Here is a 20,813-nt window from a genome sequence, read left to right as displayed (position 1 = left end):
CGTTTTCTTTCAGCGCATGCGCCGGATTCGATCAGCCGAGTTGGGTCAGCCGCCATTACTCATGTAAAAGAACTTAGTAGGTAGATTTATGATAATTCTAGCCGGTTAATTAGTGTTTGTGTGGTTTAAAAGACTTTTAAATAGTTGGGGACAAAACAGAGTGTTGTGTTTTTCAAAGACTATATTCTTAGACACTTATTTTTAGTGCCGTAAATAGGTAATGTCAGCAGGCGTGTCAGACCAGGTAGGCAGACAATTTTAAGTTTTAGGCGTATTTTGTTCAATTTACCAATATTTTGGTGCACACAAAATTTGATTTTAATTCTGTACTTTTTTTTTCATGTGTGCCACCTTTTCTGCCTCTGAAGCGGATGAAAGGACAAGGGAATCAAGGTACGTTTCACTTTTATCAAGTGTTTTCCAATTTGACCTAGGACTATTGAAACGTAACATTTTTCTTTGTGCTTTAAATTTTTACTTTATGTTTATGTTTTTAGACTTTTTGAACAGTAAAAGATCTTTATAAAACCTAACAATGACCTATGGATATGTTTGTTGAAGAATTAGACTTCAATATGTTACTTGGTTTTCATTCTGATGACAATAGGGCTGCCTAGTTGAAAGTGACTGATTAGTGCTATTATTTTTGAATGAGCTCTTGTATACCTGGTTTGTCTTTAATATTTATTTTTAAATTTGTATCTGATTAGTTTTTTATATTATTACAAATTACATTCGTGGGTGACAAATTTTAATGACCTAATGTCTCCTTTCATTGTTGTGGCCCATTGAACCTATAACCTCATTAAATTTATCTATCCATCTAATTATCCGGTTCCATTAATGTTTAGTTGATATAATTTCCTAGTATTCAATCATTAATATGAAATTGATTTGTTTAATTCAAATAGGCTATTCAGTGAGATATTTTTAAATAACTAATTTAGTAAGTCATACAACTTAGTGAAGTAAGTGAATTCATATGGCTTTTTATTAGAGACGAGGCCCTTGCGGGAAGGTCCCACCTCACCTGAATATATAATTTTACTCGTTAATTGGCCTTACGACTGCCATACGGCAACCGGGACCGACATTGTAATGTGTCCATCCCATACATATCACGGGATACAATTTTGAACTACTAGCTCACTTGCTTAAGGAAGAAGAACATCCCAGTTCCGACACTTGAATTTAATTATTAATGTTACTCACATTTGTAATCATACAGTCTATAGCATTTTTATATAGTGATATGTCTACAGAAGATTGTCACAAGAATATATTTCCAACGCTAAAGGTGCAATTCTCAAGTGACGACTCTGCGATTCTAGCCGCGTGACTGCTACTGGTTGTTGGTGGCTATAGATTCTATATCAATAAATACAGACCATACAGTAATAGAACGCAGCCTTTAATACAGTCGTCTCTAAGGAATTGCACCTTTAGAGGGAACAATGTAGTACGCATGCGCTATGTTTCTCTTCAAATTTGTTTGTACTGAACGACAAGTCAGTCTATCTGCGTCCTCTACACTAACCTGACCTATAACCACCTATATTTATTCTTCTTCTTTGGCTGTGCCTTATCCCATTTAAATGGGGTCGGCATTCCTTTCTCTTAGTCTGCCTCTCCACAAAGCCCTATCCAATGCTTCCTCTCTCCTCCAACCACTCTCCCGCAAGTCAGCCGCTATTCTATCTCCCCACCTCATCCTAGGTCTATCTCGTGTCCTCTCACACCATCCAAAACCAGATCCTGCACTCTTTGTCCAACCACCTATATTTATTACCTACTTGGTAGAAAAACTCTGCAGTCGATATGGTGAAGGCAAAAGCAATTTCAACTCATTTTGAAATTATGATAAGCCAAATGAAATATCAGTTATGAGATAACATTTTAACTTTTTGAAGCAATTATAAATTGCAAGTCATTAATCTTATTTTTAATGTTTGCAGTCACCAATGGCCCTAAGGACCACGTAAATGAACATGATGATTTTGACTCATGGCGTACACATCATCAGGTTAGAGAATTAATTCAAATCTTATTTTTCAAAATTTGATTATAATGCTTCATGAGCTTAGGGGAGTCCTATGTGCTAATCTTTAGACAGGATTTGATCATAAAATATAATAATCACTATCATGGATATATCATCAGGTTAATATCTGAATCTCATTTTATTTTATATTTATAGTTTTGATTCCGATGTCCTAATTTTCATTCAGGCTTCGACCATAAAACATAATTACCATCATGGACATTTCTAATCAGGTTTTCAAAATTGGATTTGTTTCTTGGTCAGAGCCTTTGTATTTGGAAACTAAAGTAATTTAAAGGTAGTTGTAAATAAACCACATTCCGACTTAATTTTGAGGCTTCAACTCACAAGTATTTTTTAAAAGATTATTTGCTTATTTGATCCACTAAACATTTTTTCACTTGTTCAGTTTAGCTGTTATTGTGCTTCACTTTTTACAAGTAGTCCTATCGTTTTTACCTTTAAACGGCAATCGATTATTTATAAATAATTATCTTAATCCACTACTGTAGTACATATAGGTACAGTAGTTGATTTGTAAAGAGTTATTCTAAATTATGGACTTATTTTTGAAAATTCATATCTACTGAAGAACTTAACCAAAATGAACAATCTTTATGTACTCTACCTAAAAAGAGAAATGTCCACATCTTTGTTACATAATTCACCTTAGGATTCCATTAGACTAGGTAGCCAGGTCACTCAGTCATCAAGGCGTACAGTCGCTCACTAAGTCACCGGACATTGTTTTTAATCAAGGGCAGCCATGTTTTGGCCACCGAAAGCCAATCTGGTTGCCCGGCTGACTGTCTCAGTGTGAAATAATGCCTGGTGATGGAGCGACCTGGCCTACGGCGTGACCTGGTATAAGAAATTGCTTAGAAGTATTATGATAAGAATTTGGAAACTTTCTCTTCCCGTTGGTATAAAGAGTGTTCATTTTGGAGAAGTACTTCAGTAGATATGGATTTCAAAAAATGAGTCATCATTTAAAATAACTCTGTATAAAGTGGAAAAGTTGGCACATAATGAAAATGATTCGGAGAGAAACAAAAACTTGATAAAATACTCCCAACAAATAAATAAGTCGAGTTTGGTTTTGAGGTTCAGCGAAATAGAAGCAATCTATCATAGTCTACATAATGACGTGTATCTCACTTTAAATAGTATTAGTCAACTCACTTGTTTGCTATGCAAGGTGGAATGAATTCCAGTCCTGATAAGTAACTCAGTAACCTATTATATCCAACTTCAAATTAAATTTTTCTCTCCATAATTGTTTGTCCAATTTTAGTTATTTTTCCAAAGTTGTCCAACGTTTTTGTTTGTCCAATATTAGTTATTTTTCGAACATTTCTAACCATTCAACATTTATGTTTGTCCAATATTAGCTATTTTTCAAGCATTTCTAACCATCCAACATTTTTGTTTTGCTTTTGCTTTTTAGTCATTATTGAGCGGTCTCTGAATTGTATAAGTACTGTGTACAGGTTGAAAATACGACGATGAACGGATTTGAAGCAAAGAAGAACCGAACTAAACGTAACGGCCCAAATGAAATGCGTTTTTACTATCATGATAGCGCTCAGTTAGCCGCTTCTATGGTAATTAATCGATCTATTTTGTCCAATTCTATGTTCTAAATTATTGTTGAATCTATCATCAAAATTATTATCATTGTTGGTTCTGTTTTAATCTCCTTTGTGGGTTAATTAATAATTTCATTTTATAAACTTGTCTCGTCTATGTAGTAGATTTCCTTCATTATTCGATTCCTATAAGTTTTCACTTTTTATTTTGTTCATCTTTTTTCTTTTATTTATAAAGTCATCATGTATCTTATAATAACCATTGTTTAACATGTGATTTTGTTGAATATTGGTTTCAGGAAGTTGACACAGTTGAACAGTAAACACCCTTCATCCCTGTTTTACATAACTGAAAATTCAAATTTATTCCAATTTCTTGTAAAACATTGGCATTTTTTATTTCAATATTTGTATTCTTAGATTACAAATATTGTGTTGAAGTTGTGGGCAAACAGAGAGCCGTCATTTGTCAGAGCGGTCCTAGGAGGATATAGATATCAGTACCCTTCTAAGACCACTGAATCTCGGAAGGCCCTATCACTGCCTGATTACCCTTACAACCATTATATCAGAAAAACTTTTCCCTAAAAAATATTTAAATGGATAGTTTCAGAAATAAATTAACATTTCCGTTGTCGAGTTTATAATAACAAATATTTAATAAATTATTTCAGTTTTATGTTGTCTATGCTTTCAGATTAGATTGTTATTCTTAATCATTAATATTATAAATATAAGCTGCCTCATTCAGTTTACATTACATCATTACAATACATTAATGTATTTTTTGTGCTGCTTCATCTATCTACACAAACTATATTGGATCATGAACTATCTAATCAACTAAACAAACATTTACTTCGTTCTACCAGTCATTGTCAGCTCTCACTAAGTTGAATGAATTATTGTCATAAATGTTTGATCAAATTTAGAGATTAGTCATCCACAAATGGCTCAACTAAATTTTATCCACAATTTCGATTCAAAGCAACGATTAGTCATGTACAAATAGCTCAACTTGATAAATCTATTCTCTTTAAATCTGTATTGTCTAGGAATAGCTGGCTTCAGTTGAGAGACATTAGTTTCTTATTCATATTGTTGAAACAAACATTGCAATCAAGTTGCTTTGAAACTTTGTGATTAATAATACGAGCAGTTATACCTTTGGTACCTACTTCAATATTTTGTACCTAAATTCTATATTAGACATGAAATTGAAATGATTGTTCATTCAACTAAGCAAATCATCAATCAAATTTAAATGATTGTTCGTTCATTCAACTAAGCAAATCATCAATCAAATACGTCAATCATAAATCAACTATAAGCTGTCTCATTTGGTTTACATTACATTATTCCATTCTACTAACAATCCAACAATTTGGTTTCATTTTCATGTAAAGTATGTATGTACAGGTTCATTCACGAGAAAATGTTTTAAATTACCTGTTATTTGTTGTCTCCATAAATAAATAGTGGTGTGGTGGCGGAGGGGATTTGTGTACTGAGCATGCGCTCTGTTTTTCTCGTCACATTTTGCATAAGTCAACTTGTCAAACCCTTTACTAGCCAACGTCGTGACTGAAACGTCTTTAGCAGTTCACTGTGAAATCGTTTTTGATGCTGATGGATGACATTCATTTCATCAACATCTCAGTTGATCAAGAATCAGACTGGATTGGCATCTTCAGTTCGTCAAGTTCCTGTTGCTTTCAGAAACTCCAATAGATACATTATCTTGTATTTAATTCTAAGATTTCCAAAAAATAATACCACCATATTGCCATTTAAAAGCAAAAATCTAAACTTCAATCTTCAACTAACTTCTCCCTAACCCATTCTCACTAATCCCTATTAATTCTAAAGACAATTATTCATTGTTAAAAGATGATCTGACATCAGAGCAAAGCGAGAAAGAGATAGCGCTATCCGCTTTGTTGAATGATAGGCAAAGGTAGCAATATCATTGCTAATCAAACACTGCCTTTATAACGTGGACCTCACTATAGCTGACTGTGTGTCAGTATAAAGAAAAGATAGCGTAAGTAGATATCCCATGGTATAGGGCGTTTATGTCGCAACATTTACTTATCTCAAGCCGATTACTGTTGATTATTGTAGATTTTTACTGTTTTGGCCGGATGAGATTGATTGTATGAACGGCACAACATGAGAGACTGTCAGCGTCACATAGCTTTATGGGAAAGAACTAAGTGGAATATCGGTTTGAGATAACAGAAAAAGTTACGACATAAACACCCTATACCATGGGATATCTACTTATGCTATTTTTTCTCTATGGGCTAGGCACACACCAGTTAGTCAAGACAAGACACGTTTAGTCACAATACTTCACACAGTTGCTTATGTCTAATTGCAATGACTAATCGGTGTGTGTTGCTTCTTGAACAACTATGTGGAGTATTGTGACTAAACGTGTCTAGTCTTGTCATGACCAACTGGTGTGTGCCCACCCTAATTGTGTTTGTTGTTTGTGGTGCTTGTTGGGCTATACAATCATGACTAATATGGAATTCGGTGTGGTGCTTGTAGGGCTACACAACCGGACCAACAGCGGCAGGCATGGGTGACCCCTACTCGATGTCCAACTACTATGGCACAGCTGCATCGTTCCCCTACCAGACAGCGGGCTACCCAGGGGGTCACCCGCCTCCACCCCCCGACCACCCGGCCGCCGCCCCCACCACGTGGTCGGCCAACGGACACGAGCACCCGCCGCAAATGACCACCTTCCTCACCACGCCCAGCTACGGCCATCATGACCCCGCCGCCGGCTATGCGGCAGCCAGCATTGATGCTGCTTCTATTTTCGGCACCACTGGAGGTCAGTCAAATCAAATTTATTCACTCGAAATTCATACAAAATATTCACAAAAGTATTTAACGACCACAAAAGTATTGAAAGTTACAAGTGACAAGATACTACCATAGAGAAACAATAGCGTAAGTAGATATCCCATGGTATAGGGCGTTTATGTCGTTTTAAAATCCTTACCGTTCATTTCCTCGAGATGCGCAGGTAGAGCATTGAACAATACCAGCGCTTTTCATTCCACGCTGATAAAGAGTTTTTTGATGAACCTCATCTCTCAGGTTTTGCCTGTACTGAGTTTCGTAATTGTGAAATACCTCTCCTGTATTGAACTCATGTTGGTGTTTCTTTATAAAACAGAGTGTCTCAAAAATGTAAAGACTAGGTAACGGAAGGATTTTTAATTCTTTAAAAATTGGTCGACAACTGGTTCTTCTTGTTTCTCCTGTCACTACTTCAATGCCAATTGCTGCAGTCTGAATAACTCCATAACACCACTCGAATTCCCCACAAAACAAGAAAACAATACCAAATGTCAAGAGGCAATCTATCATTGAGAAAAAATAGCATAAGTAGATATTTCATGGTATAGGCAGTTTATGTTCCAAGTTTCAAGATGATCACTGTCTACTACTGTCTATTATTACTGTTTTGTTGAGCAAGAGAGTAAGATTAGCGCGGTAGAGACTACCAGCGGCACATAGCTTCACGCAAAATAACTAATAGGGCTATCAGCTTGAGTTAACAGAAAAATGAACTCCTATAGCATGAGATATCTTCTAATGCTACCTTTTCTCTATAATATGATGCCGTATGCCACATGTTGGACCAATGGCTGACCCAGCCTGGTAAAGGTGCAATTCCTTACGAAGGCCAATGAAGGCCAGCGCTGGCAAACCACCCATCCACATACTGGTGCTGGTCGACATTGGCCTGCATTGGGCTAACATGCAGATGCGGCATAAGAGTACTACAGGCTGACGCCTCAATATACTCATAAAAACATATAAGAGTACATCTTCAAGTACCTAATGTAAAGGTGCGGACAGACTTGAGCTCTGCTCCGCAATCGAACGTCACTCGAGCAGATCGATAGATGATCGCAGGTCGAGCAAGAGCAGAACGCGAACTGAGCGTGTAACAGAGCTCGAGCTTGGCAAGTTCCTAGGGCGAACTAACCAATAGTTGGACATGCGCGGTTAACGTTTTTGTTTGTAACATTCGCTAATAGTTACGATCTCTGTGTTAGCAAATAAAATTAGCAAAATAATTAATTATTAAATTATAAAAATTGAATAATATAAAGTTATAAATGCATTTATAATAATTGGTACCAGCATATTAACATTTAGAAGAAAGAAGCCGAATTTCCAACCAAGCCTTTCACCTCTTGAAACATTGACAGACATTACCTTTCATGATAAAACATTAGAATAAATGCAATAATCATCATATTTATTATCAATCTATTAGCTTAGCTTATGTAAACATAATGTATTATAAGGCTACCCAGCAATCTCCTGGTCAGAATATTTTATTTAGTTTTGTCACCCGATCAGCTGAATTGAACGTTTCACATTTGTGAGGCTAAGTTGTAGCGAAGTCAACAATAAGACAAGCGCGCGATCATCTTGCGAACCTGTAGCGAATCATTGCGTAATATCTCGCGTAATGTTCATGATCGAAGCGTGTTCGAAGCGCACCTTAAAAGTGCTACAGGCTGAAGCCAAAATACACTCAGGAGTAATCTGAGGTGAAACACACGAATCAACCATTTATGAGCGAAGGGTAAAAAGTTCAGGTGTTCGTTTGTATAATTTACTGCCAGCTTGGTTGAAGAAGACAAATCCAAACCACCCCTTGAATTATAGGAACCTAGGAGAACATAGGAGAGAACAATTTAAACAAAGTCCAACATATATGGGAATGAAATTCATGAGGTACCTCCCGAGTAGCATCAGAAGCGAAACGGATAGGGCAATATTCAAAATCGAGTTGAAAAAGTACCTAATAGAGTTAGAAACTTATAGTTTTGAAGAATTTTACCGGGGGAACTAGGGATTACCTACCTTGTTTGTTATTGTATTGTCTCTTTTTTGTTGTGTTTCTTTCTATCTTTTTAGTTCTATGTTTAAGAATTAGAACTATTTTTTAATGAGATGACACATTCATGTACAATATACATTGTATGTCTTGAATAAAGAGTCTAATTGATTGAATTGGTTTTCGATTTGCTTGATATTTAAGGTGGTTTCGGAGGAGCTGCCTTCGGCCAGCCGACCGCCTCCGGCTTCAACTACTTCCACGGCAATGGCGACTACTCGACGTGGGGTGGTTCAGCCGCCCCCGCCTCCCTACGCAAACAGCACTACGACGACTACTACTCGTACGGGGGCGGTGCAGGTGGCGTCGATCAGCTCAAGTCGGTCGAACAGTCGATGCAGGGTCTGAGTCTGTGCGGGGAGGCGGTCAGTGGCGGCAAGGGCGATGGAAGCGGTAAAGGGGAACTGTTGTCATCCTCCTCCTCTTCCGCCCCCAAGAAGCAGACGTGGGCGGCTGTAGCGAGTCAGCCGGCCAAACCGCAGCCCCAGGTAACTAGCACTCTTATTAATTCATTTTCAGGTTATATTTCATCCCTTCATCAATTTATTTTTATGTTCATCCTCAATCAATCATTTTATTCAGTAAAATGTATTACAAAATTGGTCCCGTTAAACCTAAAAGATTTTACAGCAGGTGCCTACAAATAATAAAATACATAAATAGAATTATATGCTAGCAATAAACTAAGGAAAAAATGTTTCTTGGAACTGGGAGTTTAGGAATTTAAGTATGAGGTATTAAATGGTCTAAGGATGATTAATAGGGTATAGGGTTAATGGAAATTGGAAAAAAAGAAAAACTCAAAAACTTCAAATCATAAAACTAAATTAAATTTAAAATAAAATATAGTTGATATTCCATAGTAAGTAAGAATTAATATGATATTAATCTTTCAATTTTCAATTTATTGAAAACACACAAAACATCTTAAAAACATCTAAATCTATTCAGAATTAAGGATAATATTAAACAAAAAATACAATAAGTGATCGGGAGTCTCAAACGTTAATTATCCATCCATATAGTATATAAAAATGTTATGATATATTAATACATATTATGAAAAATTAAAATATAAAATATCCTCCATTAAAATATACCACTCATTATTTTAAACAACATTAAATTCCAATTAAGAGTTTTGATACAGATATAAATTACGATTGCTTCATCAGTATCAGAGTAAGACGTCACGTTAAATTTGTATCCTCTCATATAAATGATATGCAATACACATATCTTGCGCAATCTAATCGATAACTTGACGCAATATATATTTCGTTAACTCTATGAAAAATATACAGATGCTATGGGACCCTTACACGCGGTCAATCCAAGAGATCACAAAGAAGAGAGACTTCTCATATAGCCTAGACTTGAGTGGAAGCTCTGGGTCCAGTGCTTCCTAGCTATTAATAAATAGTTAGCCAAGTTTGTATGGTTTTCCATCATTTCATAGTGTTCATATATTGCTGAATATGTATTTTTAATCATGTTTTACAATACGTTATGTTTATGTGGCTGAGATGTAAATTGTGTTTATACTTATTACTTTGTTCTTTTATTGTCAATGCTGATTTATGAATGGCATATGCAATTGATAAATGAAAAGAATTTAAATTGAGTAAATAAATCAACAATTTTTTATTTTATTTTCAGGAGAGGTTTTTATGAGTCTGTTCAATGCTGACTCATTCATTGTATATGATATGAATAAATATATAGAATATAGAACTATATGTTTTCTTTCGATTTGGAAAAGTGAAGACTGGTATAGAGAAATTATTGAATGTAGTCTACCTTCATTAAATTTACCCTTGATTAAATGCTGATTAGATACATCATCCGCTTCTCCAATTTGTTCTCATGGCGTTTAACCGTAATTTAACCACGCCCAACTTTAATAGACGTTCTTGCAACCCGTTCTTGTACGTCTATTGATTTTAGCAGTGATTAACCGCTGATTTTAGACATCGTCAACTTCTCTAATATTGATTCTCGATTTAACCGTCATTGAATTACAGTGAAATTCAGTAGACGTTTTTAAGGTTGTGTTTTTATTTCACTATAGAACAAGTCTACAACATTTTGTGATGAGTCGTTAATAGAATAATTGGATATTGTTTTGTTCTTTTTATTGTGGAACAGTTCTATAGCATTTTTGATTACAGTGTTCAATTGAATTTTGATAAATGAATGAAGAAATTGTTTTTTCAGGTGGGATCAAGTGGTACAAAAAAGAAAGGGCCCGGTGCGCCGCCTCCCCCCGTGGTGCCAGGCAAACACAATATGGACATTGGAACGTGGGAGACGAAGAACAACGGGGTGGCCAAAGCGGCGGCGGCAGCGATCGTAGCACCCCCCGTTCGCACGGTGCCTCCCTCGTGGACACCTGGGCCCCCCCGGGGTGCTCCGGCCCCCCCACACAACACCTTCCACCACCAAGTGGCAGTGCTGGCTCCTCCCCAACATCCCCCCGTCATGACTCACCACCATCTCCCACCCCAACCGGCTCCCCCTCCCCCCATGCAACCCCCCGGACCCCCTCTACCCCTTCCTTCACATCCGATCCTAGATGAGTTACGTGTGAAAAATAATTACAATCCGGTGGATTTTGATTTGTCGGCGAAGGATGCGCGGTTCTTTGTGATCAAATCGTACAGTGAGGACGACATTCATCGTAGCATCAAGTACGAAATCTGGTGTTCGACTGAGCACGGCAACAAGCGGCTGGATGAGGCGTACAGGGAGCGCGAGGCAAAGGGGGGCAGTGTGCTGTTGTTTTTCAGTGTGAACGGTTCGGGACATTTCTGCGGCATGGCTAGGATGGTGTCCAATGTAGACTATCGGTCGTCGAGTTCGGTGTGGGCGCAGGACAAGTGGAAGGGCAAGTTCAAAGTGCGCTGGATCTATGTGAAGGATGTGCCCAACGCGCAGTTGCGACACATTCGACTCGAGAACAATGAGAACAAGCCGGTGACAAACTCGCGTGACACCCAGGAGGTGCCCCCCGACAAGGGCCGACAAGTGTTGAAGGTTTTGCACCAGTTCCGACACTCCACCTCCATCTTCGACGACTTTGTGCACTACGAGAAGCGCCAGGAGGAGGAGGACTCGAGGAAGGAGGCGGTTCCACCCGTGCCGCCCCCGTCGGCCGCCTCTCAGCAGCAGGAGATGGCTCCCCCGCCGCCTCCATCCGGCTCCAATCATCACGGCATGCGCCCATCACATGGACATCATAAGGTTAGCTAGCAAACCAATAATTTCTTTATCAAAATTCACACTAAATCAAATCAAATTTTATTTCTAAGGCTCAACTCACACTTACGCGACTCAGGTCGAGAAGAGACTCGACTCTAGTTGAGAGGATGTGTTTCCAAATGGTGAAAAGTCAATTCTAGTCTCCGCGACGTCACCATTTGAAAACACATGCTCTCGACTAGAGTCGAGTCTCTTCTCGACCTGAGTCGCGTAAGTGTGAGTTGAGCCTAATACTTACAAACAAATAATCACATAAACATGTGTGACTACAACAAATAAATGTAAATATACCTCTGCGATTCGTACGACTGTGATGGTAACGAGAGAATTATTAACTTGCGGTTAAATGGTTGAAATCGTCACCGTTATGCGAATCGTAGTGGTGTGCGCAAGGCCATAAAATCCAATTTATTTTGATGGACAAGAGTAGCTCATGAACAGCTGATGTGAATCAACCCCAAAAGTTACCAATCGAGACAAAAGTTGTTTATTTACATCACTCCATAGCTGCGTTGAATTCACCATAAAATACTGCAAGATTTAAACTTGTATATTGGAGACTCAAAGTACTCATCCACAGAATAATAAACTCAATCAATTAATTTTTTACCATTTGCTTAAACTTCTTTATTAGCAGCTCTTTATATTAACAACTAAGGAAAGACTATAATGCATTCAAATTTTCTGAAAAATGTGGCCATCCCGTATTTTGGAGTCTTATTTGTAATACTGAAAGATCTTTACCCTACAGGGTAGATAAAATATTTCTTCTTTATTGCTACAGCATTAACAGTGTCAATGAAGTGCTGAGTAACAATTTCCACTGCAAAATGTTATTTGATTGTAATTCTTTTCAATTTAGGAAATTGAGACTGTGACCGCAAAGTCACAATCACTTAATTCTGAAAGAAGAAAACTATGATTGCGAGTAACGGTTAACCAATATTAAAACTCTTTTCAGTTCTAGCATAAAAAATTCTGAAATTCAACTGAAATTCTTTTCAGTTCTACCTGACCTTCCTTCTCTCTCATACTCAGTGGCAGCGATTGAAGAATTAGGTGTCCATATTAGAGGATCTCTTAAGGGTCTCCTCCTCCACACGTAGAGATCTGACTTCTGAACAGCCGGCCGGTTTGACTGAAGATTGATTGATTGATTGATTGATTGATTGATTGACTGCCTTTATTAAAAAACCTAGGAGGGCGAAGTTAGGGCGCAGCCGGCCCTCTCTTACACTTAACCCTCCAATACAATTCTAAGTAAAACTAAAACACTGTACAACAAAGATTATAAGATAAAAAAAAACTAATTTTACAAAACCGACGAACCGACGAAGACATAGAGAAAAGACTGCATTAGAAGATATCCCATGGTATAGGTCGTTCCAAATTTGTGTTCCAAATTTCAAGCCGATTTCTGTTAATTCTAGCCAACTACTAGAATTCCGGCTGTTCGGAAGTCAGATCTCTACTTGTGGAGGAGGAGACCCTTAAAAGATCCTCTTATATGGGGACACCTAATTCTACTGTCTATTATTACTGTTTTGGCCAGGAAGAACGGCACAGTATGAGACTACCAACGTCGCATAGCTTCACTACTAGGGCTATCGGCTTGAGTTAACATTGAAATTTGGAACATAAATGGGTTATCTTCTCATGCTATCTTTTCTCTATGCTAAATACCAATCTTTAACGTGTGAACCAAACCATGAGATCAACACAGAAATAGCCCACAACCATCATAGCTAATTTCAAATTTTCCGCTTTGAATAGCTTTTCATTTGATGATGTGGCGAAGTTTGGGCAGTATTGTCCACTCTACCTCTCAACTACATCATTAATTCATATTCATTATTATGGATTCATAATATATTATTAAAACAATATATCTGTGTTCATTTCAGACTTATTGTGTCTGATGGTCTATTGGTATTAATTGTTTATTGCTCTGTTGGTGGTCATTTCTGTTTGCACTTGAAAACAACTATCAATAGACTTTAACGCTAATAGATTATGTCAATAAAAATGATTTATAAATATCGACATTTTTACTGTGCATGTTTCTCCTTATTGTGAGTATCTTCTGTAGCCGTTCTTCTCTATATTTTGTTAACCGTTGGTATACAAAAATCAATAAAAATAATTGAAGACTAGATTGAAAGAAACACCTTTTTAAGAATATGTCGATAATTTTCTTCCTGGCCCTTTGAGATATCAAGTTATAATTATAATTGGATTGGATTGCATGTTGAATTTTACATTTCCTGTTGAATTTTACATTTCCTGTTGAATTGTCTTTTTACTTCTATTAACTTTTGATTGATGTAACAACTTTATCTCACTTATGACTGTTACATTATGAAATAGCTATGAAATACTTCCTCAATTTTCTTACGTATAGTCCTATTATATCTATTCTCCATTTTACAGGTTATCTCTACATGTACCAATTCATATATTCTCTTTAGTGGAGCTTATTTATATGTTCCATTCCTTCTGGCGATCAGACGTGAAGTTTTAAACGTATGCTCAAGATTTTTATAGATGTTCTTAATTTTCTAATGATAATTTAGTTATTGTTTGTATTGTATGTGTGTTGGATAATGTTAAATTTTTAGTTTATATTTTCTTCTAAACTGTGTTTGTCTATTTTTAGGATCGAGACAGTGGAAGCGGAGGTCGTGGAGGTGGTAGGGGAGGGAGAGGAGGAGGAGGTTCAAGAAATAACTGATAAAATATCTACTACTAACCGATGGAAGAGTATAAAATTGAAATTATTATAACTTAAAAACAACCAGTAGAAAAATACATCATGTAATAAAAAATATATTGTAATTCACTTGTTATGATGATTATTATTATTCTAATTGATGCAGATTATTATTATTATCATTATAATTATTACTATAATTAGCATTTCAATTATTCTTATTATTATTGGAGTTTAGATTGACTAAAAGAAGATGATGTCATAATAGATTGGTTATCATATTTGCCTCTTCTTTACATATTGATATTTTATGTAATTTGGAAAATGTGTGAAAAATATTGTAATGAATAGACTAACGCAAATCAAAATGGTTATTTTGGAGTCATTTTGCGTTTTACATATACTTACAGTATCCTGTAAGTTTACGATTATTCTAATTCAACATCAATACGACACGATATTTTAGACAATCTTTAGCCCAGTACAATTTCAATGATAATTATCTTGAAATTAATTTTTCAAATGTCTCGTCCTCAATCATAAGGAAACGTTTTCTCCCACGAAAAGATAGATTCATCGACTGTGATGTATTTAATCTAGTACCGGTATAAGTATAATAAATTATGTATTCCCGGTGTTATTGTTGAAAGTTTACTTCCTATTTAGTATTGTGACATTTATATTTAGTTTTGTTTCATACACATAACAGAAGATACTTTACATTAAAAAGTAATTCAACATGATTGTGGAATTGTATCAGTTACAAGATATTAGAAATAGTTTTTGAAGAATAATCCATAAAATGACTACAGCTTTGATTATCTGGTAATCGACAATAACACTAACGTATTTGAATCCAGAGAATAATAACAATAGCTGAATTTAATATCATTATTATGTATATATATTTAAGGAATCAAATTTTGCTATTCATTTGAAGTTTTGTTACAGTTTTTGTACTACTGGCAAAGCTTGTTATACTATATATACTATATCACTTCGAGGCAAATATGATAATCAACATTATCTTCTAATTTTTATCAATTAACTGTCTTAACATATTATCCTTATTTTTGTTTCTCAATAGTTTCTATTTAATTTCTAGCAAATGAATTACAAATCGTCTCTAGCTTATATAATCAAATTAGTAAATTTCTCGTTCTATTACAATTACAATTCGGTCTATTTTTGTGTTGCTTTTGTGAGAAATTGGTGAAGGCTTTGAAATTAGAAAAAAAAATGTTCGCAATCGAGTTGTGAAAATATTTATTGAAACAAAAATCATTTGAATGGTTTGTAACTAGGTAAAACATTTTCAAATTACGTCACCTCAAAATGATGTCCAAATTTATTTTATCTAGTTGTGTTAAAACTAGTATGTTTTAGTCAAAGAGTTTCAATTTTGCATAATACTCGTTCACTTTGAGTATAATTCTTCCAGTTTCAAATGTTTTACAAATGAATTACATCACTTCAAAAATGGTTGTCCCAATTTATTTATGTAGTTGCATTGGAACTCGTTTCTATTTGTTGAAAACGTCCACTTTCCATAATATTTCTACAGTTTCAAATTTTCAAAGGATTACTTGAAATCAATCTCTATTCTCCAAATTCTTTCATGCAGTTGCATTAGAACGTTCATCTTTTTTACGATTTTCTATACTTTTACAAGTTAGTAGCTACTCATGTTTAATATGTGTTCCTTCTGAGCATAAAAATTAATCAAAAAAAAATATTCAAGACAGTTTTTCTATTTTCGTAGCGAAGCCTTAGGGTATCGCTTGTTCCACTTCATATTCTTTGCCTATACTGTCAGCATTGGTTGATGACATTAATGTCATTCATACTGCAGAATGCTGACAATTTAGTATTAAATAGAAACGATTTCTTATGCCTCTTGAGTTTTTTCATTCTTTGCCGTGTTTTTCAACAGACTTTTCAAGGACTCTTTCAGAAGTTGACAGATTCTTTAAAAAATTGAGAATTCTACTAGTTCAATCACAAAAAATTCATATTTGTACCCTATTCATATTTTTGAAATAAGAAATAGTAAGGTTACTAATAATTCTTTGTAATTGAACATTCAAAATTTTCCATGGCAATTTCAATTCCTAAGTAGCCCCATCAAAATACTTAATTGATTCTACTAGTTACAGTTGATTTAGATCATGTTGAAAGAATGATTTAAGACTCGAATCTATAATGAAATTCACTTCATACTGTCAACATTGTTAGATCGCAAAGCATTGATGTTCTATAATAAGGTATGATGCCAGTTTGAAGTGAATCTCACTATAGTTTAAACATCAAAACGTTACGTCAACGTTTATTGAAACGTTGAGCCAGTCAACTAACCAGTAATTAATTATTTTAACTTATTGTAATTTGATTATCAAATTGATTCCTCCCAAATTCAAAATAAGCCAACATTTTAATTGACTCCTTGTAAGCTCTGTTGGGAATCACTGCTCCATGAATTTTGTGTTTTTAACAGTCTCAAATAAATTTAAACATCCCCAAGCTTGGAAACATTTTGTGACAAAATTTTCTCTTTACCAAAGTTGCTGTTGTAAAAAATCGTTGAGATTATTGTCAGTTGAATGATACGAGATATTGATTCTAATAACTAGAATTGAGGAATACTTATCTATTCATTTGAAAGATGAAGCATTTTATTAGATAAAGCTGCTTTAAATACTGTTGCAGATTATTTTTATTCTTTTTCCTTTCAAACAGTAATATTCATTGTTCAATATTATTTGTTTCCTGGTTGAACTACCACCTCTCTGTTAGAAGTGAATTTATTGAATAACTCTTTATAACTATTATCCTGGATAATAATATTATTATATAATAATAAAATATTCAACTGTAGATTTTTTGCTGATGTTGCCTGCATGAGTTGTAGGCTTGTGCGTGGGAAATAAGACTATATTCAATAATAATAATAATAATTCCTCTATTCTTCAGTTGGAGTAACAATATCTTGTTCATTTTCTTTCACTTCCATCTCTGACGACAAATTCTCAAACCATTGTAACCACACAAAATTGTGCCTCTTAATTAATTTGATTTTCTCACTGTCTAGAAGTAATAGAGAATTGAATTGTGTTGAATATTACTTAGGTGTATGCTTACCTTTATTATGATACTTTCTTGTGTATTCCAACCGCTTTACCATTCTCATAAAAAAAGTTATTGTTTTTAATTCGTCTACAATTAGTTTCTAGCTGTACTCTTAGTAGATTGATTTGCATTTCCATCTTGAGCGATTATTGAAAATTACTTTGAAAGTACGTGTAGTTCTTTCCAAGAGCGCTTGGTAGCATTTTGTGAGCTTTCATTTTGAGACTTTTTCTAAATAAGATTAATTTTGAACTGTCAGCAATTGTTATAAATAACACCAACATTTGCCATTCTAGCAACGCCGACTGTAAGTAAATCCTACAGTAACTATATTACCCAATAATATAGTTACTGTAGTAAATCCCACTTCACTTTATAGCAACAATTTTTCAACTTCTATTATCCCAAGAGCTTTCTAGGTTTTTTTTTAAATTCTTCCGCTTCAAAACTTCAATGTAAAGTTTTATTTATGATGTGTTGTCAACAATGTGTTGAAAATTTTGTCAGAAAACTACTTTCAATGGTATTGTATTGATCAAATTATTAATTATTCTGCCAAAAAACAATATATAATTGAAAACTTGGTTTTCTATTGTGTCTTGTTGCACGCTATTATGGTGATATCTCACTTTATTCAATGATTTTCTCCGTGCATTCAAATCAATTGGTAATTATTGTGAATATGGTAAAAAGCTACTACATACAAAAAGCTTCTCAAAAATGAATATTCCAAAGTGAAATATTTTCTCAATTTTTACCATTCTAAAACAATAATTAGTGCTTTCAAACATTAAAATATTATTACTAAACCTGAAAGTTATAATTTCAATAAATATTGAATATTCTACAGTTGAAAATGTATTAACTGATTTTCAAATTGTACTATTCATTTAAATTAGAAAACGTGGAGCTATCAAAATATTATTATTTTTATTACTGGAACCTTACATATCAGGCAATGTCAAATGTACCTACTATTTAATTTCAATTATTTATTGAAGTCTGAGGTAAAATTATTATGGACCACCAACTTGAGATTTGAAATTAAATTTGTATTTACAAAGGTATGGAAATTTTGAAAATATACTCAATATGCAATAAAATTGTTGATTAAAAGTTGTGTAATATATTTACTTGACAGTTAGTGAGCATACATGGAACACTCGAAAAATATACTATACTACCACCATTATTGAACTGAAACATACAAAATTATATATTTCTTGTTTTTGTTTCTAATCTCACTAAATATCAGTATTCAATAATCATTTTTATCAATTCTATATTTTAAAAAAATAATTATTTTTGGCGTTGATAAGCATTCTCAAATTATTTTCCATATCTTTGCAATATATTTATGTAGTTATGTTCTGACTGGTTTTAATGATGTGATGTTTGTTATATTTTAACGCTGGTTTGTGATAATAATTATTGAATTTGTATTTATCTTTCCAATTTTAACATGATATTCAAAACACAAACTGTGAATTATTGGTTTATGAAAAGTGGAAAACGTGTGAGGTTTTTGTGGTGAAATTTTTTCGAGCGCGACACTTTATATCGGAGGAAGAGTGAACTTCGACAGAAACTGTGTAATCAAGAAATATTTTTTGGGCTTGAAATTTTTCGAAAATATAGACAAGTGAACAAAGTAGTGAAGGATAGTGCTTCGTTGATTGAAATACCCTTGATAGGGTCTAGGATTTTTTAAATATTCAGTGCTGTGAAAGAACAGTTAAATACAATTGCAGCATTACTCTCGATTTGTGAACAGTTGGTTGTTAGACGAAAAACTACTGAAAACTTAGCGAACATATTCTAGTTTGATCACTTCTACGCGTCTCCTATTTTCAACAATAGACACTTTCAAAAGTATATTTAAATATTGTATATCTTGTAATTTAAAAATATTTATATGAATGTATTTCAATATTCCATACATTGTGGAGGTGACATATTGTATAAAGGACTGGACATAATTATAAAATTATTGCAGTGATGTGCTACGGTATGTCAGATCGGGTAGATTTTAATAATCAATAATTATATTGATTCAAATAATATGATATATAATAAAAATATGATGCTAGATGCATTCATTGCATTGATACAACACATTGTTTATAGGATATTACATCAGAATGGCACACGATATTTGGACAGTTAGGTATGAAATTGAATTGCGGTAATCTAGGTAATACATTTATATATTTTATTATTTTTTAACAATTGTTCGAACAGATTTACTCAAATATGTTTTATTATAAAGAGTTGTTGATTATTGTTTTATCTGATTTTTTTATTTTGAAAGATGATATTAATATTTTATGTGCTGGAAAATAGTTTTATTATGTTTAGTTGAAACTAATTTAATTCACACACTTGAAGTTTCCATTTTGTTTTCAGTATTTCTGAGGTTCAGTTGCGATTTGTTATTTGTATGTACTTTCTTGCTGGATTACGTAATAAACCGAAATCATTATTGTATTTGTTTAATTCCAACTGTTTAATAAGCAACCCAGAAAACTCCATTTTCTGTGAAAAAAATTATGAATTAGGAAAGAAATTTTGCTTAGCTCAGTTCATTATTTTAGGAAGATAATTAATAATTATTTTAGCAGTTGAATGGAAGAAATATAGTGAGATTAACTTCAAACCGTCAGCATTCATGCTTTATTTAAGGACAGTTTCAAGTAAACCTCACTATACTAGTAATGTAAATCGGTTTGAAGCCACGCATTGATTCAGAAAGAATGAGGCCAACATTCATCATATTATAGCTCAGTACAAATTTAACTATCTTTGGGGAACGGTTAGAGAAATCTACATGTGAGTCAAAGTGAAGAATTTTCTTTCGCTTTATAAGTATTTGAACCTTGCTACTGTATTTAGTATAATATGGACTATTATTGAATACCTCGCTTGGAAATTATACTAAAGCTGGGTTTACACTCCACTCTAATTAACAAATATCGAAAAAAAATGTTTTCAAGGAACTTGAGAGGCGAACATAAGTACCTATGTTCAGTATGTATATTTTGCCAGTTGTCGCTAAGAGAGCAAACATTATTAATTTGTCAGGCACAAATTAGCCCTACCTGTTTCAACAAACATGTTTTCCAAGTATGAACACATCTTGAACTTTCC

The 20,813-nt window shown here is 34.2% G+C and overlaps 1 protein-coding gene across 3 annotated transcripts; it reads left to right on the top strand.

The window, feature by feature from the left end:
• The first annotated feature begins 26 nt into the window (after window positions 1–26).
• LOC111050704 (YTH domain-containing family protein 3) lies at window positions 27–20,153 on the top strand. 3 transcript variants are annotated; one of them, XM_039440006.1, is made up of 8 exons: window positions 27–244; window positions 369–393; window positions 1,956–2,023; window positions 3,532–3,645; window positions 6,187–6,478; window positions 8,714–9,057; window positions 10,787–11,812; window positions 14,487–20,153. In XM_039440006.1, the coding sequence occupies exons 1-8, from the start codon at window positions 221–223 to the stop codon at window positions 14,559–14,561; spliced, it is 1,968 nt and encodes a 655-aa protein (XP_039295940.1). In that variant the 5' UTR covers window positions 27–220; the 3' UTR covers window positions 14,562–20,153. The 3 variants fall into 3 exon arrangements, with proteins under 3 accessions (XP_039295940.1, XP_039295941.1, XP_039295942.1); XM_039440007.1 differs by lacking the exon at window positions 3,532–3,645; XM_039440008.1 differs by lacking the exons at window positions 27–244; window positions 369–393 and having other exon boundaries at window positions 3,489–3,645.
• The last annotated feature ends 660 nt before the right edge of the window (window positions 20,154–20,813 follow it).

The sequence above is a fragment of the Nilaparvata lugens genome, chromosome 13 (assembly GCF_014356525.2).
Source record: "Nilaparvata lugens isolate BPH chromosome 13, ASM1435652v1, whole genome shotgun sequence".
Classification (NCBI taxonomy): Eukaryota; Metazoa; Arthropoda; class Insecta; order Hemiptera; family Delphacidae; genus Nilaparvata; species Nilaparvata lugens.
Note: the sequence above shows the minus strand (reverse complement) of the source record. Positions and strands in the feature narration are given on the sequence as shown.